General features: G+C 37.5%; 1 protein-coding gene across 1 annotated transcript in view; it reads right to left on the bottom strand.

Annotated features, from left to right (window-relative positions):
• The window catches only part of LOC150101361 (phospholipid-transporting ATPase ABCA3-like), a 646575-nt gene that overhangs the window by 355322 nt on the left and 268680 nt on the right, over positions 1–22573 (bottom strand). The window contains exon 10 of the mRNA XM_090400940.1: positions 14694–14817. Coding sequence (XP_090257066.1) covers positions 14694–14817 — 124 coding nt within the window. The remainder of the gene's footprint in view (positions 1–14693; positions 14818–22573) is intronic.

The raw sequence follows: 22573 nt of genomic DNA on the forward strand, positions 1-22573 counted from the left end.
GCATGGCTAACTTCTCTGTGGGGGAGCAATATCAAGGAAAGGGAAAGTCACTAATAGAGTGCCTCAGGGGTCTGTTTTAGGGCCATTATTGTTTAACTTGTATATTAATGATATTGGTGAAGATTTGGATGGAGATATTCAGTTGTTTGCAGATGATGCAAAGTTGTGACGAGCCATGAAGAGTAGTGAAGATGTAGTGGCCTTACAAGAAGACTTGAATAAATTGAGTGATTGGGCATGGAAATGGGCATGTTGCAAAATGTAATGTTTTAAATTTTGGAAACAAAGATGGGATGCAGAATTTATGCTTGGTAAGAATATATTGTTGGAGGTAGAGGAAATAAGAGATCTGGGGGTGATAGTGGATAAGGATCCAAAATTTAGGAGACATATCACCAAAATTGTGAAGACAACACGAAGGCTTCTGGGAATGATGCGAAGGACACTTATTTGTAGAAGTACGGAGATTGTTCTTCTGTTGTATAAGGCTTTAATTAGGCCACACATGGACTATTGTGTCCAGATTTGGTTGCCTGGTTTTCAGAGGGATCAAGAGATGTTGGAAAGGGTCCAAAGGTGACTAAGGTAGTTTCTGACCTCTGGAATGTCGAGTATGAGGAAAGATTGAGTAGATGTAATTTGCAGAGTCTTGTGGACAGGAGGAAGAGGGGAGATATGATAGAGACCTACAAGTTGGTAAGGGATTGTTAGAGGATCAATGTTGGAGTAGTTCTACAGAAAATAGTGGGAGATCAGGGGAGAACCAGAGGTCATCCCTGGAAACTGTATAAAGAGGGTGTGAGAGGCAGGTTTTTTTTGTGCAGAGTTGTAAACGATTGGAACACCTTGCCTGAGAGTGTGGTGTCTGCAAGGAATTTGAGTGTGTTTAAAACACGATACGATGAGCTGTGTGTGTGATAAAGGAACCTCCAAGATGATTCTTTGACTCCATGAGGTCTTGGGGGTAATAATAATAATAATAATAATAATAAAGTTATTGAAGGTGGTAGATATTGTCCCGATCAAGTGTTTAATACTGACAAAAAAACAGGATTGTTTTGGAAGAAAATGTCTAGTCGAACTTACATCGCAAAATCTGAGAAAAAAAGCAAGTGGGTTTAAAGCAAGCAAAGATCGAGTAACGTTGTCACGTAGCAATGCATCAGGGGATTGAATGTTGAAATCCCTCCTAGTAAATTCATCTCTAAGACCACGTGCTCTAAAAGGCAAAGATCTAAAACAGCTACCAGTACACTGGATGGCTATAATACAAAGGCCTGGGTAACAACTGCTGTATTTACTGAATGATTCAATAATTGCTTTGTACCAGAAGTGGAAACATATATGAAGCCAAAAGCTCTCAATTTTAAAGTTTTATTAATTGTTGACAATCAAGCATCAAGTCATCCGCATTTAGGATATCCAAATGTGCAGGTAGTGTTTTTTTCCACCCAATACAACAAGCATTATTCAGCCATTAGATCAAGGCATGGTTGCTAATTTTAAAAAAATATTATGTTAAGCACACTTTTCAATTTATATTGGATAAACTAGAAAATGAATCATTAACAGTAACTGACGTTTGGAAAAAATTTTCTATCTTGGACTGCTTAAATCATGTTGCATCTGCTATTGCTGAAATAAGACCACAAACTTTAAATGACTGCTGGAAAGCAGCTTGGCATGGATGTGTTGCAAACAGTGCAACCATTCAAACATCTACATTATCAGCTGAAATCATTACTTCTCATTCTCTCTATATTCACTGGGCATCTACAGATGCCGTAAGGTCACTCCGATGCTCGATGATGTTCCACACTAGGCCTCGCCATGTAGTCCTGTTGTTTGCTTTTCTGGCAGCCTCAACTCTCTGAAGATCAGTCACTCCACACATGCCATCCATCCATCTCATTGATGGTCTACCTCTGCCTCTTTTTCCATTTTATCTTCCATTACTGTTCTGAGAAGTCCTCCTTCCATCCTTTCTATGTGTCCAAAATATTTTAACTTTCTTCTGTCAATATCCGTAAGGAGCCTTAAAGTTCTACTAATCTTTTCTAACACCCATTCATTTGTATGCCTTTCAGTATATGATATCCTCAACAGCCTTCTGTAACACCACATCTCAAAAGCAGATATCTGTTTCTTATCTGACTTCTTTAGGTTCCAAGTCTCGCATCCATAAGTCGCTGTTGGAAAAACAACTGCATCTAAAATCCTCAACTTTGTTCCCATGGAGATAGATCCATTCATTCCAGATTTTAGACAGGTCTCTGACTGTTGTTTTAGCCATTCCTAACCTTTTTCTGACATCTTCTGAACAGCAATTCTTCACATTAATAATGGATCCCAGGTACTCAAACTTGCTGACTTCCTCAATTCTTTCTCCATTAAGATACACTTGTTTCTCAAGAGCTTCTCTGTTTGTTTTTCCTTTGAGAACCATGATCTTTGTCTTGCTAGAATTGAGTTGAAGTCCTCTGTTATTACTGATCTTGTTAACTTTGTCAAGAATTAGTCCTAGTTCTTCCGTGTCATTACAAAGAAGTACTGTATCATCAGTGTACCTCAGATTACTGATCAATCTACCTCCTATCATAATTCCTGTCCTGAGCTGATCCAATGCTTCACACATGATGTCCTCTGCATATATACTAAACAAGTGAGGAGAAAGTAAACATCCTTGTACTCCTTTTCCAACTTGAAGCCAGTCAGTCAATCCAACACCTGTTCTTACTGTGGCTTCTTGCTCCTTATACAAGTTGGCTATCAACCTGATAGTGTGTTGAGGGAAACCCATTCTTTTCATTACTTCCCACAGTTTCACATGCTCAACACAGTCAAAAGCTTTAGAGTAATCTAAGAAACACATTACCAGAAGGAGTCTGAATTCTTTATATTTTTCTATGATCTGTCTAAGGCAAAGGATCTGATCTCTGGTGCCCCTACCTTTCCTAAATCCTACTTGTTCCTCGGGCATCTCGGCCTCAACTTTGGCCTCAATCCTATTTAGCATGATCTTTAATAAAATTTTGCTTGCATGAGATGGCACATTAAATTAGTGGAGAAGGTTTTGATACATTTAACCAGAATAATGTAGACGAATTGCTTGTGGATAATGCCTTAAATGACGATGATATTAATGGATATCGATTAACTTTAGATACTGTTGAAGATCCAGAAAACAATAGTGAAGTGGAAGAAAAACTTGTCCCCCTCACTGCAAATATAATTCGAGAAGGTCTTCAACTGTGTACTAAATTGGAAAATTATTTTCTCGTTAATGACACAAATTCTGAATGAGCCTTTAAATTCCTACGTGAGCTGAAGAACTGTATGTCTGGATATTATGAGCTGTATAAAAAATTAGTACTCTCATCATCGATTACTTTGTCACTGATACTTTATCACTGATTACGTTGTCAGAAGAAAAAAATCAGCACAGAACAAGGGGAAGCTAATTCTGTTTGTAAAGAACCGTTGCCTTTACCATACAGATCTGATGTGCTGACTATCTCTTCTGGTGATTGAAAATGATTTTGCACCAGTTCGCAAACGTTGCCAAATATTGTGTAATAGCGACGATAATTCTGATGAAAAAATGTAAAAAAATTGTTACTTTTCAATAAAATTAAATGAATAAAGTTTAAAACAAACTTAGGCATTCTTACTTTCCTGAATTTTTATAAACTTTTTTTTATGCCATTTTAGGTTTATTTTAATTCATTGCTTCAGTTTTATGTAGTTTCAGAAAATTATGGGATGTATCCCTAATTTTTCAATGTAAGTTAGGTCTTTTTTGTGCAATTTTTTATATGTGGTTTTCTGTGGAACATATCCACCGCATAAAAAGAGACCCGACTGTATATAACTTCTTGGTATCTTTAATTTATAGCATAACCAAGTGGAAAAACATCCAACAACTATCTCTAATCCAGATATGTTAATAATAAGGTGTGACACCTTTTGGCAACTCATATATGAAAATATACGAGTTGGCAACTCATATATGACCTCTGCATTACTTCAACCTTGGTATCACCTCTGGGTCTAGCTCCCACTGATGAGGCCTCAATAAAGGTCGAAACCAGTCTGGGTAATGACCCTTCCTATAATGCATAGCATTATACATACCTGCAAGGATATGTGCTTTGCCTTTATGGGATACTAAGGCAAGTGATGTGACGTCATAAGCTTCTACATACGAGTTTCCCCAGTCCTGAAAATAGTTTGGGTGCAAACTTGTTTGCTTACACTTGGAAAAAGGATTAAATCAAGTATATAATATCTTGGTATCTTTAATTTACTGCCCAACTAATTTGTCTAACATTACAAAATAAGTGCCCTCCACATTCCCTGGCCTATAACAGCATTCTATTATATATACTAAGCCTCTGTAGCTTAGTCAGTATAGACTAAGCCCTTTGGTTGGAAAGAGCTGGGTTCATTTCCTGTCCATGATGTGAGGAACCTTTATCTGATCTCTTTCCACTAAAGATGAGTTAGCCGGTCTCATACAGAGGTAGAGGATTTTTTCACCCAGCAACTCTGGTTTTTCATCCCTCAGAACAGGCAAACTGGTCCTAAACACACATGGATCTACAGTCATAAAATACATAATAATAAATCCCTCATTAGGAGGGCTTAACCAGTCCTAAGGGATGATGGAGGAAAACTGGGTATGATAAAAACAACAACATTAGATATACTGTTATATTGATCTCAACTTCTCACAGAATAACTTCAAAATTTTTGCATGTACTAATATATTCCGCTTCTATTTTAAAGGACACAATTGGAGTCTGGAGGGGATAATTATTATTATTATTATTCAGGCCTCCAAGGAGTCAAAAGACTCATCGAGGGAGGTCCTTCCTAAGACATAAAGTCTGTCAAGACTCATCGAGGGGAGGTCCCCCCCTGAGAAACACAAAGTTTATCATACCACTCCTTAAAGTCACTGACCGTTCTCGCTCCCACCACTCCATCAGGCAATGCATTCCACGGCTCAACCACCCTCCACACAAAGAAACCACTCCTTACCCTCTTGCTCACAGTTTCCTTTCGTAACTTCCAGGGATGGCCTCTTGTCATCACTCCTTCCCGCTGATCAACCAAGCGAAAGAACTCCCCAGTGTCAACCCTGTAACCACCTCTCAACAGTTTAAAAGTCTCAATCATATCACCTCTCCTTCTTCTATCCGCCAAACTCTGCAGTCCACATTCTCTCAGCCGATCCTCATAACTATCATTGTACAGTCCTGAAACCATCTTTGTCATCCGTCTTTGTATCCTTTCCACAGTTAATTTATCCCCTTCAAATCCTGGGGACCAAATCTGAGAACAATAGTCCAAGTGTGGTCTGATCAGAGACTTATACAACGGAATGATAACCCTCTTATCTCTGCAGGTCAGTGTCCTTCTCATAATAGCAGCAATCCTCTGTGTTACCTTCACCACCTTTGCAATATGTCCCCTAAACTTCAGGTTTCTATCAATCATCAACCCCAGATCTCTTGTCTCCCCTACTTCCTCCAGTATAACTCCTCCCACAGAGTATGCAGCATCCCATCGATGTTTCCCAAACCTCAAGACCTTACATTTTGCTGCATTAAACTGACACCCCCATTCATTTGCCCATCTATCTAGCTTATTTAAATCCTCTTGCAGGGCTACCACATCTGCGCTATTACTAATAATGCTTCCCAGCTTCGCATCATCCGCAAACAACTGAATATCCCCCTGCAATCCACTGGCTATGTCAATGATATAAAGTTTAAACAATATAGGTCCTAGTACTGAGCCCTGTGGGACCCCACTTGTAACCCTCTGCCTCCTGGAAACTGCTCCACCATACACAACTCTCTGATACCTATCAGACAGCCAATCCTGAATCCAGTTGACCAATCTGACATCCAGACCCATGTGCTGCAACTTAAATATCAGCTTATCATGTGGCACCCTGTCAAATGCCTTCGCCAAGTCTAAGAAAATTGCAGTATATGCCTTTCCCTCATCTAATGCTCTTGTAACTTTATTATAAAAGGCTAGCATATTGCTAAAACAAGAGCGTCCTTTCACAAATCCATGTTGATTCTCACAGATAACATTACCCTCATCCGCCAAATGCTGTACACAGTCCCTCACTACTTTCTCCAAGATCTTAACAACTACAGATGACACACAGACTGGCCTATAATTAGACACTTCCAGTCTGTTACCACCCTTATGCAATGGCACTATCTTACCTTCCTTCCATTCCCTGGGCACCTTTGCCAAAGCCAGACTTTCATTGTAAAGCCACGTTAAAGGTATTGTCAATTCGCTAGCACATTCTCTCAAAACTCGTGGCGAAATACCATCCAGTCCCACAGCTTTACTGACATCCAGAGTACTCAGTATCTGAAACACACTCTCCTCCTGTACCTGCAGACCTCGTACCAGTCCTATCCCTCTAGCATTAAAACTGACTCCTCTAGGATGAAATACTCCAATAAAGTGTTCATTGAACAATTCCACTATGTCCTCTGCATCAGTCACTCTATTTCCATTTTTATCCCACAATATCATTCTTCCACAGTCATTTCTCCTCCTACTGGCCACATAGCTAAAAAATTCCCTAGGATTTTCTTTGGATCTTAGGGCCAATCTCCTCTCATATTCCAGTTTCGCTTTCCTTACCACACGAGTCACTCTTCTGGCCTGTGTCTTATATTCTTCACCCATCCTCTCTTCACCTGTCTCCTTATATCTCTTCCATAGCCTCTTTTTCACATGCAGTTCCTGTTTAATGTTGTTTGTCATCCACTTTACTCCAAATTGCGCCCTCTTCTTCACTCGTGGTATACAACTTACCATTGCTGATAACAAATATTCTTTCACAATTTCCCACGCACTGGTGATATCCCGGCCGTCCAATTCCTCCCTCCATGAAACTTCCCGAAGTTGACGTCTAAGACTATTATAATCACCTGCCTTATAATTCCACATAAGTTCCCGTCTCTTTGATACTCCTGCATGTCTATTCATTTTCCATGTCAACACCATATGGTCACTCTCTCCAACTGGTGGGAGAGACGTCAACTCAGTTATTATCAACTCTTCTGATGCTATAACCAAATCCAAAATTTTTGAACCTCTTGTTCCCTCTGTTACATGTTGCCTAAGACATTTGTCCCTCAAGAATTCTAGAAATTCCATTCCCCTATTGTTACATGCATGTTCCTCTCTCCAATTTATACTACTGAAGTTAAAATCTCCCATAACAATCATTCTTCTTGCACTTGCCAAACTTAGCTGTCTAAACATCTCCTGGTCCCCATCCTCTGTGCTCCTGGGTCTGTAGCAACACCCCACTAAATATCCTGTCTTGCCTACCTCTAGCTCACACCATACGCTCTCAAAATCATTTGTCTCACTTCCTTCCAAATTCTCCACTCTTAGAGGACATAGGTCATCACTTATCATAAGCAGCACCCCACCACCACGCTTTCCCCTCCTATCCTGACGAAAAATGCTATACCCAGCGACTTCTATTCCTGTTTTTATATCCTCTTCTGTCAACCACGTCTCAGTGATCGCAATAATTTTTGGCCAGGCTGATGCTATCTGTGCCACCAATTCCTCTCCCTTATTCCGGTAATGATAAATATAGAAACAGTGACAATCCCTTGATACTTGACACTAATACCAGAAATATCGGGAATAAAGAACTGAGGGCACTGATACCATCAGACTGTCCAAAGATTATTGGGATCTCTGAGACATGGCTGACAGAAAATAATACTGACAGGAGTAAAATTAGCTGGGTATAGTGTTTTTCAACAGTATAGGACAGGCAAATATACAGTGGTGGAGTACTGCTTACAATAAGTGATGAGTTACGTCCACTTAGAGTAGATGATTTGGAGGGCAAATAACACTAATGGTTGTCATATGGTGTGAGGTAGAGGTGGGGATAATGATAAATAGAAACCTGAAATTCAGGGAATATATTGCAAAGATGGTCAAGGTAACTCAGAGGATTGCTATAATGCTGAGGAGGAGGATAACATACAGAGATAAAAGAGTTGTCATTCCACTGTATAAAGCCCTGATCAGACCACACCTGGACTATTGTGCTCAAATTTGGTCCCCAGGATTTGAAGGGGATAAATTAACTGTGGAAAGAGTGCTGTGGCAGACATACAAAGATATTATCTGGACTGCACAATATTAGTTATAAAGATAGACTAAGGGAATATGGGCTGCAGTTTGGTTGATAGAAGAAAAGGAGAGAGGTTATATGATTGAAACTTTTAAACTGTTGAGAGGTAGTTGCAGAGTTAACATTGGAGAGTTCTTTAGTTTGGTGGAATGGGGAAAGGAGTGGGAACAATGGAAGCCCATCCCTCTAGGAAGTTACAAAAAGAAGTTATGAGCAAGAGGGTATGGAATGATTTCTTTGCATGGAGGGTGGTTGAACCTTGGAATGCATTACCTGATAGTGGTGAGAGCATGAACCATCAATGGATTCAAGGAGGGTCATGAAGTCAAATCTTCATGACCCTCCATGAAGTCTTGTGACTTTGTGGAGGCCTGAGTCATCATAATAATTCCTCTGCTCTTGTTACCAGTACTCCCTCTCCTTTCTTCACCTTTCTATCCTTTTTGGAAATTCTATATCCTACCATTTCTACTCCTGACAGTATATCATCATCAGATAACCAAATTTCACTTATACCAATTATCTTTAGCCATACCGATTTGGCAATATACAGAAAAAGGAACGTCACTAGCGGTGACTTTGTGGTGTATACTGATAGTTGGGTGTTTTGGCTAATTTCTCTCTTATTCCATATAAGTTTATTCAGCTGGCTTCCCACTATATGAGCTTTGCTTAATCTGTTCTCTATTTCCAGATTTAACTTGCCATCTTCACTGAAAACCGTGGCTGAATAGCTGACATATTTTGCATGTTTTACAGGATCTCCATTCAGAATGCAGCTGAAGTTTTCTATGCTCCAGCATAGAAAACCATTGTTGTTTAATTCATATATTAATGATATTGGGATAGGTTTAACTGGTGATATAAATTGTTTGCAGATGATGCAAAACTGGGGAAAGCGATGAGGAATCAAGCAGATGTTGTGGCCTTTGAAGTGTCTGGTGAATTTTTGTTGTGTTTAAAATGAGCGATTTTCATAATCAATGAATTTTTGTGAAGTTTTACATCAAATTGGGAAAATCTTTCATGGAGCCATTTTAAATGTTAAAAACAGCATTTGGGAATGAGGCTTGAGGCTGGACTCAAACATAAGAGTGGTGGAAACCTTTCAAAGGTGGCCAAACTTCAGTCGATGATGATCCTTGTTCAGAATGACTGTCATAATCGAAAATTGATGAAAATGTTGCTAAAGTTCGTGAAGTCATCTGTTCTAACTGTTAAACTGTTCATGAGGTAGCTGAAGAAGTAAACATTTCAAAAACTACCTGTCATGAGATTCTTATGCAAAATTTAGGCATGCATTGCATTACAGCCAAATTTGTGCCTTGCCTTTTGACTGAGAATCAAAAACAAATCAGTCATCACAGTGAGTGTCAAAAGGGTCACCATGACCCAAAAAAGGCAAGACTAGTGCAGTCAAATCAAAGTGATGATGACAATTACTTCCACAAGGCAAGATAATGAACAAGGAGTGCTATCTTGAGGTAATGCAACATCATGAAGCTATCAGAAAAAAGGCCTGATGCTTGGAGGGACAACTGATGGATGCTTCATCATGATAATGCACCCACACACACATCATTACTAATCCGTCATTTTTGGCAAAACATGAAACAACAGCAAGCTGTGGCCTGCTTACTTACCTGACTCACAACAGCAACTTTTTTTTTAATTTCCAAAATTAAAATTGATGTTGAAAGCCCAACGTTTTGAGTTAATTAACTTGATACAGGAAAAAAAACCTGAAAGAAGCATTCCAGAAACGTTTCAAAGGGTGCAAAATACACTGGCAGTGGTGTATACAAAGTGGAGGAGAGTGCTTTAAAGAGGCAACAAGGCCGAATAGCTTCTAAATTAAACAGGAAATTTTTTATTTAAAAAGTTCAGGAATTTCCCAGACAAACTGCTCATGTGACACAAATCAAAGCATGTGGTATTAGGGATAGCGAGTGGGTAAAGCACTTACTACTGATAACAGTAATGCTTTTTTCTCGCTTAATCTTTCGAAGAGAGGCAAATGAGTGACAAATGCTCTTAAAAAAAGTTTTAATTGTGTTATTCTCCTATTACCTTCTGCAATATTTCTCATATATCAACCTCACAGGCTCCTCTTACCAACATATGTCTCAATCACATCACCTCTTCTATACCTATCTGCCAAGATCTGCAGAACACAATCTTCAATGCAAAATTCCAAGGTCCTGAAATAGTTTTATGAGGCCGAGGATGTCCTAAAAGAAGGTGAAGTAATGAATTGTCAGATTTTCTTGGGGAAAATTGGTCAATCATTGCCAAGAACAGAGAAAGGTGGAAAGAAATAGAGGGGGGGAGGGTCTTCATCCAGCAGTGGACAGAGAATGGCTGAAAAGAAGAAGAATACTTTTTCCAGGGGAAAAAGAAACAATAGAGACTACAGATTTCAGCACCTATGATAGGGTGTGCTGAAAAGTTCTGATAAACACCTAGAACAAAAATGACAACAAGAAAGAACATATCTTAAAACCCTTTAACCTCCATGTTTCATCAAATTGTAATAATTTGTTCTTTTTCTTTTAGGATATATAAGAAGATATGTCATGTACCTCAATTCCTTCATGGTAATTATCACAACTTTTTAGCACACCCTATCATAGGTGCTGAAATCTGTAGTCTCTATTGTTTCTTTCCCCTGGAAAAAGTATTCTTTTTCTTTTCAGCCATTCTCTGTCCACTGCTGGACGAAGACCCCCACTATTTCTTTCCACCTTTCTCTGTTCTTGGCAATGGTTGACCAATTTTCCCCAAGAAAAAATCTGACAATTCATTACTCCACCTTCTTTTAGGACATCCTCGGCCTCGTTTCTCTTCTTTTGGAATCCAGTTCATTAGTAGGGTGGTCCATCGCTCATCTTCTTTTCTGGATAGATGTCCAGCTCATTTCCATTTTAGATGCTTATGGTGATGAATGATGCCAGTGATGTGAGTCTGGCTTCTTATCCAGGTGTTTCTCTTCTTATCTTTTAATATGATGTCTAGTATCAACCTCTCCATTTTTCTTTGAGTTATTCTTAGATTATTTGCCAGTGCTTTCATTAGTGACAAGTTTCACAACCATATGTGATGACTGGAAGTATACACTGGTTAAATGTCTTCCTTTTTACACAGAATGGGACATCACTGTTTTGAAAAATGCTTTTCAATTTTCTGAATGCACTCCAGGCAGGTTGAACTCTCCTATTTGTTTCTGTTTGGAGTCCACAGTTTAGATCAATGAGATGACCTAAGTATGTATATGAAGAGACTCTTTCCAAGAAACTGTGTTCCATTATTATGTTTTTTGGTGTTACAAAATGATTAAACATGATTTTAGTTTTTTGTTTGTTTATTTTTAGAGCAACTTTTCTGCTTTCATGATATAGGTCTTCTATCGTTACATTAAGGTCTTCTGGAGTGTTTGCAAAAATTATGATATCATCAGCATATCTTAGGTGTGTTAAGTTTTTGTTATTAATTTTTATACCAAGGTTTCTCCAGTTTATATTTTTAAATATTTCTTGAAGGACTGATGTAAAGATTTCGGGTGATAGAGTGTCTCCTTGTCGGACACCTTTTTCAATTAATATTTTATTGCTACTTGTGTGAAGTTGGATTGCTGCTGTTGCAGTGTGGTATATTTCCTAGAGGAGGTCCATATATTCTCGAGGAACTCCTCCCTGATTCTGGTGTGCTTTGATTATTGCATTTGTTTGATGGAATCAAATGCTTTTTCATAATCAATAAAGGCTAAACAGAGAGGCAATTGGTTTTCTTCTGCTTTTTCTATTATTTGTTTTACTGCATGAATATGATCGATTATGTTAAAGCCTTTCTGGAAAAAGTATTATATCTAGGTAATTAGATCTGCGCACTGAAATCCAGATGTGGCCTAATTTATGTTTAAACAGATCATTATCACTACTCCTTGTTAGTGACTTGCATTATGGATGTAATTTTCTGAGACCTTCACAATTGGACTTATGCAATATCTTCAGTGAACTTCAACTTCCTAACATTTCCAAATATACTAACATTCCCAAATCCCTTGTCTCTACCACTTCCTGAAACAAATTGCCACCGAATGCAACAGCTCATCTCATCTCATCTTCGCATGGTTAAAATACATACTTAACAGTTAGCAACATTGAACCGAAATCCCCATTGATATGCTCAAAGCACCACCCTATTCAAATCCTCTTATGGTAGAAGCAGCATCATATCAGAGTTATCTGATATTGCTCTTTCTGGTTTAGCATCACTCACAAAAATTTTAAAATACATACTTAACAGTTAGCAACACTGAGCCGAAATCCCCATTGATATGCTCAAAGCACCACCCTATTCAAATCCTCTTATGGTAGAAGAAGCATCATATCAGAGTTCTCTGATATTGCTCTTTCCTGTTTAGCATCACTCACAAACAACTGGATATCTCTTCTCAAAACTAGAACTATAACATCATTATATAAATTAAACATCAGCCCAGAACACAACCTTCTGATATTCCAATAAGACATTACGCCTCACATACACAACGGGCTGGCTTCTGTCAGGTAATCATTCCTGTAACCAAGGTATTATTTTCCTGACCTCCATGAAGTCACAAGACTTATCATGGGAGGTCAATACTAGTCAACACAAAGTTTATCATATCACTTCTTGAACTCATCAACAGTCTGCATGTTCATCATCTCAGGTAATGCATTCCATGCTCCTACCACTCTCAATGCAAAAAAACTTACTTCTCACTCTTCTTCTACTTACCATTTTTTTTTGCAACTTCCAGGGGTGGCCCCTTGTTCTACCATATGAAAAATCTCCTCAGAGTTAATATGATAATAATTCAACAACTTAAATGTCTCAAGCATATCCCTCCTTTGCCTTCTATCCACCAAATTCTGCAGTCTACCTGTCCTCAGTCTATCCACATAATCAATGTTGTATGGTCCTGACATCATTTTTGTTATCCATCTCTGCACCCTCTCCAAGGTTCCGCCATCCCCTTCAAATCACGATGACCAGATCTGAGCACAGAAATCCAGATGTGGTCTGATCAAAACTTTATACAGTGGGACCAGCACAGATCTCTTGTGGTCAATGTTCTCCTCAATATTGTCGCATTTCTCCGAGATGTCTCCAGAACATTAAATCTCTATCCACAATCACCCCAAGATCCCTTGTTCCCTCCACTTCTTCCAGTATAACTCGGCTAAGTGAGTATGAAGCAATCCTTCTGTGGATCCCATATTTTAAAACCTTATGTTAAGTTGCATTAAACTGAGATCCCCCATGCCTTGGCCAACCCTTACAGCTTATTCAAATCCTCTTGAAGAGACAAAGCATCAGCACCACTGTTACTAATAATCCTCCAAAGCTTCATATCATCTGCAAATAACTAAACATCTGCCTGTAGTCTAATGACAATATCATTGACATAAAAATTGAACAGTAATGGTCACTGGTTACCAGCTAACTGTCCACCCCAATTCTCCTTCAATTTCCACAGTAGTTTTTCATGCAGTATTCTAATAAATATCTTTCCAAAATTTACAAATATCACCATATAAGCATTTCCTCTATTCAATACACTTCTCACACTATTATAAAATTTAACAGGATTACTGAAACAATCCTATTTTCTTCAATACAATTTTGTATTCTCTCTCTCTCTCTCTCTAAGCAGTCTTTCTAGCACTTCACAATCACATTTAACACAAAAAAGTGATTAGAGATTAGTGGTTAGAGTTTAATCAGTAACTTGTTCTTCTTTACAGAGTAAAACTATTTTAATTTTTATTTTTCATTTTTCAGAGGCTGTTCCTATTTGTAGACTTTGTTAAAGAACAAAGTCAAGGGCAACTTTACTCTCTGCATGTTACCTTAATATTTATGGCAAACAGAGCATCAAATCTCACATCCTTATTGACCTCAAGCTTTGTTAAAATCAACACCTACCTTTCATGTCTATCTATTATGAAATCCAAAACTCTAAAATCTAATGCCCATCATCTCCTTTAAAGCCCTATTCCTATAATTAAAATCTCCCATTAGAATCATGCTCCTTTTATCTGAAGAGTCCATTACTCTAATCATTATACAATTGTTGTCCTATATAATCCCAAATCTCTCAGCAAATTAGATATCTTGTTCTATTTATCTCCAGTTCATATTAAACAGCCTCAAAGTCATCCAACATGATTAGGCAGCTGTGTATCTAAATGAAAATCTTTACTTATAAATATAACCAAACAGCTGATAAAATCATATACTATACATTCACATATAATCATGTCATCAGTACAACATTTATTTTCTCTGAAGCTTGAAGTGCTAATAACAATTTATTGTTATCCTCACATCATTGTAGGAGATACACACACAGCTCATAAGTCATTCATAATTAATTACTATCCATAACTATCATTTCATGATAATTTGTGTCTGAAGCACATTAAATAATAATTGAAAATACCTGTAACCATCTCTAAAGTAGCAGTTTTTCCAGCTCCCTTGTGGCCTAGAAGGACAGTTATTTGACCTCGGCATACTTTCAGTGATAAATTGCTCACAGCAATCTTTTGTCCTGGATAGTAAACCTAAATATCATATTTATCATGTAGTACAGAAATGTGGAAACACTACAAAATTAAAACAACACCATAAAGACTATTATTATTACATAATATCTCTAAGGAATCCAAGGACTCAAAATAGGAGGGTACTACGCTGCACAGCCTGCTGTAAAGATTCTTCTTGTCATGGGATGAAACTTGGATCATTTCCAGTCGTTCTTCCAATTGCACCATGAAGGCGCTTATTGTACTATTATTCACAGCTCTGCTAATGATAGCATTTTCCGTACCTCCTACTCATATGACAAATATAATCATTCTCAAACATCCAAAGCTTCAAGATCTACAACTCTTGATCAAGTATCTGAGAAAAAACTATTTTAATACCAAAACTAGTTTCACCAACTTTAGCTGTTGGCATCTTCAGGGTACAGAACTGATGATAGGACTAAAGCTAACAAAACATGCTACAGACTAGACTTTAACAGAATTCTAATTATAAATTACAAAAAAACACTGAACGTGTGCAATACACGTGTGGCACGTACATGATTTCACCTTGTTGTTGTTGTTGTTTAGGAACGTTTTATAGTTGGTACTAAAGTTCATTTCTTGTGCGTTTAGAGATCTAATTAGGGTCTTCTGGATCTCGGATAAGATTAAACCTTGGTTCCTATTAAGATTTTCTACATAGCAGGTGACTGTTGTGGCTTCTTTAAAAATACAAGAGCAGTAATCCTCTTCTATGTAAGGAATACGGCTTTTATTCCACTCAATGACATGGTTGGTTCTGGAGAAATGGGAAGATAAGCCTGATATATCTTGTCTGTTGTTTTTGACATATCCGATGTGTTCTCTCTCTCTGTCTTATCTCAAGGCTTCTTGAAGTCTGGCTGATGTAACTTAAACCACACGAGCATGGGATATTGTAAACTCCAGCATATTTAAAGAAAGGATGGAAGTCTTTTGGAGATCTTAAGAGTTTTTGAATTGTATTAGGTTTAAAGGTCACTCTTATTATATGGGGTTTGAGGAGTTTAGCAACCTTGTTGGAGGCTGTCCCCACATATTGAATGACGATTGTGGTAATATATTGAATGTTTTCTTGTTGTCTTTGTGGTGGATCAGATTTAATCTACAATTCTTCTTTCAAGATCATTAGCAGAACCATGAATAATAGCACAATGAGTGTCTCCAAAGTGCAATTCATTTAGAAAAAATGTGAATTCAATTCTCATCATGACAAGCGTAATCTTTATACTAAGTGCCTGTAGCTTAGGGACACAATCAGCTTACTGAAAATGAAGATATTTACAAAAATGGCACTTCTCATAAAATGAGAAAAATAATTAAAGATGGAAATGGTGAAAAAAATAGGGATAATATAAATTAAACATTTAACAAAATGCATGTATTCTAATACTAAATACCACAATTTCTTTCATCTTTGAAATCATTTCCACTTCTTAAGAGAAACAAAGGTGTTGCTACCAACTGCACTGCAATGATAGTGCAGTGCCAGCATCAAACAAGGATGAATCCATTATACACATAAGCCACTGAATTAGACACTTATTTGCATACAGGCATGTGACTGCCAATACTGATCCCTCTTCAATTTCATTCACATAGTTCAGTAAGATAAAGGTCAGGAACTGCCTTCATTAAATGCTTCGGCCAACAACTGATGCACACAGGAAGCTCTGTTTGTCTGTGCATGCCTTCTCAGATGATGCAATTTTGCCTTGACAAACTGTCTTAGGACCACAGTTATGACTCTTAAATAAGCAATGCGAGTTATTTTTTCCACTGATTAAACACATAGGATATCTCGCATTTTGAGAAATCAGCAGGCTCTGCTGTTTTTAAAATCGTGGCCCCAGTCAGACGGACACCCACAATAAACCCTTTATCAAACTCTAAGATTCCTTTCTTTTTTCCTATTTGCATTTGTGATCTACACTATTGACAATAACTGGCCAGCAGCAATCTTACATAGTTGCTTGAACATGTGGTGATACATATCACCAAGTATTTTGCATATACACTGTATAAGTGATATTTACATACATATAAGTGACTTACATACATATGTTACATAAAGGTTTCTAATTCAGTGGCCAGCACACATGTATCTGCTAAACAAGAAGTTATACTAAAAGAAGGAGGGATGACAAAGTGGAAGTCATAAGACTGTGTAAATGAATAGTGACATGAGCATAACTTATTATTCACATGGACAGTTATGTTTGCATACTAATACAAAGCATATCAGAAATAAGTGTGGTGAATTTGTGACAGTGATTGATAAAGTGTGTTCAATGACTATTGGCATATGCAAAACTTTATTAAGTGAATTTTTTTTTCACTCTCACATGAGAGGCTCTGCAAACTAATATGTGGGAGTGATATTAACAATTTAATGTGTGCACACAAGGGGTAAAGTGAGAAGGAATCTGTCATTGTTCTTTTTGAAGAGCTGGAGATTGTTCTGTTTCCATCTAATTCTGTTCTACTCTAAAGAACAGAATTAGATGGAAAGAAAAATGAATGGAAGCAGCAAGGTCAGTGGATTAGTAATTCAACTGTAAATGGATGTTGGAAAAGCTGCTAAAGAGGAATGGAGGAAATCGTGGGGATCAATTCTAATGAAAAGCCAATCTCCATGGAAATAACAATAGAAAAAGACACAATGCTGAAATACTGTCTGTGAGACATTAGCTGAAGAGAACTTTTTGGAGGGAATCTGGGAGATTATTATTACTTGACACCTCCAGAGAGACCCAGACTCATCAAGGGAGGGAGGGCACCTGCACTACAACTCTCCATCTCCACTACTCAATCCACCAACTGCAGTAAACCACATCATCCAACACCATCTACTGTCCACCACCACTAGTATTTTCATAGACAATCACAAACATCCATGCCTATGGCCGAATTCAAACCTGAAGCCTTTTGGCTGGATAGCGGATACGCTAACTACTCGGCCAACCAGATTCAGTCATTGTCTTCTTTTGGACAGTGTGGAGAATTTTTAGGGATGTGCTTGGTGTACCATCCCAAATGTGAGAGCAGTATTCTGAGGTCAGGCCAATTTCGGATTTGTATTGAGCTAAGCTATCAGCTAGGCATATAAAAGTTGTCTTAAGTGGAAAAAAGAATGAAAGGATTTTTCTTTTTTTTTTTTTTTTTTTTTTTTTTTGGCAGTGACGATACTATCCATAGAAATGATATATTTCTGCCAGGAAATGCTTGAGATAAGTCATCATCAGTAATTTTCTGTCCATTTGCTCACAAAGTCTTCATTCAGTCTTATCTTGAACTTTTCTATACCAATGAGTGCCAGGTTTTAATCTCATCCTCCCACCATCTCTTTGGTCTTCCTATAGCTCTCTTTCCATCTCTGGGATACCATTCCGTTTATGATTTTACTTCTTGCAATATCTATCAATGGCTGTATGTCTCTCATCCTAGTCTGAACTCGAACTCAAGTATTCTACTTTCTATTTTGAATGATAATAGTGAGCACTGATCTTTACATTTTCCTCTGGGCAGTCCTCAATGTGGTCAATTTTATAGTCAAAGTCCACATCTCATTTTCATATACCATGACCGGTAGTATACAATTGTTGATTTTTCTTTCAAGGTTAACTGGGAAGTTTTTGAGTGCTTCATAGTGTTTTTCAAAATTCTCAAATTTTTTTGATGGTGCACTTAAGAACTCTAAAAATTCTTGGTGCCTATTTTTCAGAATACAGAATTTCAGCTAAAGTGAGAACTGCTCTCTCACACTCTAGCCATTTTCTCAGTCATTTTTGGCATTGCAACACTTTTACAGATATTCCTATGGGCTCTGTTCAGCAGAACTAGCATCCATTATGCTTCCCCATTTCTACAAATTTATTTTTAATTCTTCATGATACAGTACTCTAATACTAGGGCAATAACTAATGCATGCACGCACGCACGCACACAAACACACTGTACATACCATTGATGCATACCTTACAATTATATGTCAAAGCCTAACCAACATCTCCTCAGTACCCTGTTCATTCACTGATGCATCCTCTATGCGACCAATGTTCCTTGAAGGTTTCAGAGGGAAATGTATTTTGATGTGTTGAGCACTAAGACCTTCCATATTTTGCATCCTTATAGAACTTTACATACCACATGTTATTACTCTTATTCTTATTACTATACTGACAACTGTTTTGGCCTAAACCTGGATTGTTCTTCAAGTTTCTCTAACAATTTTTCTTAGCTTCTTCTCAAATATGCTTGCTTATATCTTGCCTAGAATACTCAGTATTCTAGGCAATACTGAGTATTCTAGTAACTACTCCACTTTTCACATTCAGTTTTCTTTCTATTTTTATAGACAGATGCTATGAGAGCTGTATTCAACTATCCAGAATGCGGCCTTCTGACTATGCCTTCTGAAATATGCAGCCTCTGTAAAACGTTATACCTTTCTGCTTGAGCATTTCTACTGAAATATCTACTCCAGCTGCCTTTTCACATTTCAGGTTTTTGATAACTTTAGTATACTGATATGTACTCCTAACTGTATTCCTCTTGAATATTTTCTATCACTGTTTCTGTCACCTCTTGTTTCATTTAACACACTTTCAAAATAATTACTCGCAACATCTAAGATAACTTAATCTTCAGTTTTCATATCACCTTTATCATCCTGGATTTCTTTGCTAGTAATCTTTCTTCCATTTTTAAGCTTTTCACAATAGCTTCCAGAACATTTTCCACATTCCTGATACTTATTCTCTATATTTCGCAACCTCCCTGGAAGTTGTGAAAAGAAGCCATGAGCAAGAGTTTGAAGAGTGGTTTCTTTACATGGAGGGTGTTGAACTGTGGAATGCATTGCCTGATAGAGTGGTAAGAGTGAGAATGGTTAACGAGTTTAAGGAGTGGTAAGATATACTTTGTGTTTCCTAGGAGGGACCATCTGTGATGAGTCTTGATAAACTTTGTGTTTCCCAGGAAGGACCTCCCGAGATGAGTCTTTTGATTCCATGGAGGCCTGAATAATAATAATAATAATTTTTGCCAAAATTTTCCAAACACTTCTGTTCAGCTACTTTTACATGTTGCTTTATTTTCTTATATTTTTTGCTGATCACTTCTTATTGCAAATTCCCCATACTTGCTCTTTGCCTCATCTCATCACTGTCATACCTGAGCAACAGATGGAGTACATTTCCCACAAACATGAATATGAATTTATGTATTGCTCAATATAAAATATATGAGGGAATTTGAAATCAATATGAAATTGATTCGATGTTGAACCTGCAGGAACATATCACTACCCACGATAACATAATCATGAGAGTTCTTAAGCAGGTACTTGCCATTTTATTAGCTTTGCCCTTTTCTAACTTTCCCAACATATTTCTATGTCTGGTTCATTTCCTACTCTACTGTTTAGATCTCTAACAAAGACCAAGTTTTCTTCTCAAAAAATTCCTCCACTTCTTCCTTAGCATAAAACATACTGGACTATAGGCATAAATAAGTAACATTTCCAATTACTCATTTTGATATTTGGCCACATACTATACTCAATATTACCTAATATTCCAGATTAGCCTTGTGTTTGGTGTTGAAGATTATAGATTACTATTATTATGATTCAGGCCTGAATCATAATAACAGTATTCTATATTCCTCCCACAATGGAGTCAAAAGACTCATTGTGGAAGCGTCCTCCAAGAAAACACAAAGTCTAGCATACCATTCCTTGAACTCATTGAACATTCTTTCTCTCACCACTGTATCAGAAAATGCATTCTATGGTGTTCAACCACTCTCCATACAAAGAAACCACTCCTCACCCTCTTGCTCACAGCTTCCTTCGTAAATTCCAGGGATGGTCCCCTTGTCCTCACTGCTTCCTGCTGTTCCACAAAGCGAAATAACTCACCAGTATCAACACTGTAACTACCTCTCAACAGTTTAAAAGTCTCAATCATATCACCTCTCCTTCTATTCACCAAACTCTGCAGTCTGCATTCCCTCAGCCAATCCACATAACCAACATTGTACAGTCCTGAAATCATTTTTGTTATCTGTCTCTGTAGCCTTTCCACAGTTAATTTATCCCCTTCAAATCCTGGGGATCAAATTTAAGAATGATAGTCCAAGTGTGGTTTGATCAGGGCTTTATACAATGCAATGACACCTCTTATCTCTGCAGGTCAGCGTCCTTCTCAGTATTGCAGCAGTCCTCTGGATTACCTTCACTACATTCACAATATGTCCCCTGAATTTCAGGTTTCTATCAATGATCATCCCAGATCTCTTGTCTCTCCTACTTCCTCCAGTACAGCTCCTCCAATGCAGTATGCTGCCTCTCACTGATGTATCCAAACTTAAAGACTTTACATTTTGAAGTTTGGATACATCAGTGAGAGGTTTTGCATCAAACCGACAACCCCCATTCATTTGCCCATCTTATTCAAATCCTCTTGCAATGTTAGCACATCTGCACTATTACTAATAACTCTTCCTTGTTTCACATCATCTGCAAACAACTGAATATCCCTCTGCAATCCGCTGACAATGTCATTGATATAAAGATTAAGCAATATAGGTCCCAGTACTCAGCCCTGTGGGACCCCACTTGCAACCTTCTGCCTCTTTGATATTGCAGCACCATACACAACTCTCTGATAACTATCATATAACCAATCCTGAATTCAGTTGACTAACCTGACATCTAAACACACGTGCTGCAACTTAAATATCAGCTTATCATGTGGCACCTTGTCAAATGCCTTTGCAAAATCCCCCCAAAAAATGGCAGAATATGCCTTTCCCTTCATCAACTGCTCTTGTCACAATTTTATAAAAGGCAATCATATTACTAAAGCAAGAGCACCCCTTAACAAATCCATGTTGACTCTCACTGATAACATTACCCTCATCTGCCCAACATTGTATAATATGGTCCCTCACTAATTTCTTCAAGATCTTAAGAACTACTGATGAAACACAAACTGGTCTATAATTTGATACATATTAGATACATATTCTTTTTCCTGATCATCATTTCCTGAATATAATATCTTGTAGTTATTTAGAATAATCTGACCTGTTTTTGTCTGCTTCATTTCAGTCACACCAATGTCAATGTGGTATTTCTCTAATTCATCTGCTAGTTTTGCTTCTTTTCCATCGATACTTTGCTTATTGTTGCAATTTTGAATTCTGCTGATGTAGAGCTTTGACATTGTTATTGTAGTTGACTTTTTGCTGTTTGTCCTGGTTCCCTGAAAAAAACCATTGGGATCTTGTTTAACTAGGCGACCTCCCAGCTGGCATTACTTTTAATCATCTTGTATCATCATCATCATTATTGTTTGGTTTTAAGTCAATAAAGAATAAAAATTGGTGTCAGCCCATCCTCATGAGTTGAGCATCCAGGAACCTACTAATGGGGTACATTATGAGAAGGTGAGTGAAGAATAGACATTAGGATAGAAGCTCCAGTTGGGTCCACATTCTTTAAACGGTACATGGAGGTCTCCCCACAGTTATCTTTGACCCTTTAAATGGAAATTTAAATGAATATTTAAATGTTCAAACAGAACACCATTTTTTATATAAAAATGGTTCTGTTTGAATATAAAATATAAGAAGTCTATAAAAATAGTAAATATAAATAAAAACTAACTCTATGATTTCTATATATTACTGACTTTAAGAATTTGTGAAAAGAAATGCATATTATCTTTAGTTTAGCAGCATT

Source organism: Typopeltis vanoorti, chromosome 11 (genome assembly GCF_054136105.1).
Source record: "Typopeltis vanoorti isolate ZY-2024b chromosome 11, IOZ_Tvanoo_1.0, whole genome shotgun sequence".
Lineage (NCBI taxonomy): Eukaryota > Metazoa > Arthropoda > Arachnida > Uropygi > Thelyphonidae > Typopeltis > Typopeltis vanoorti.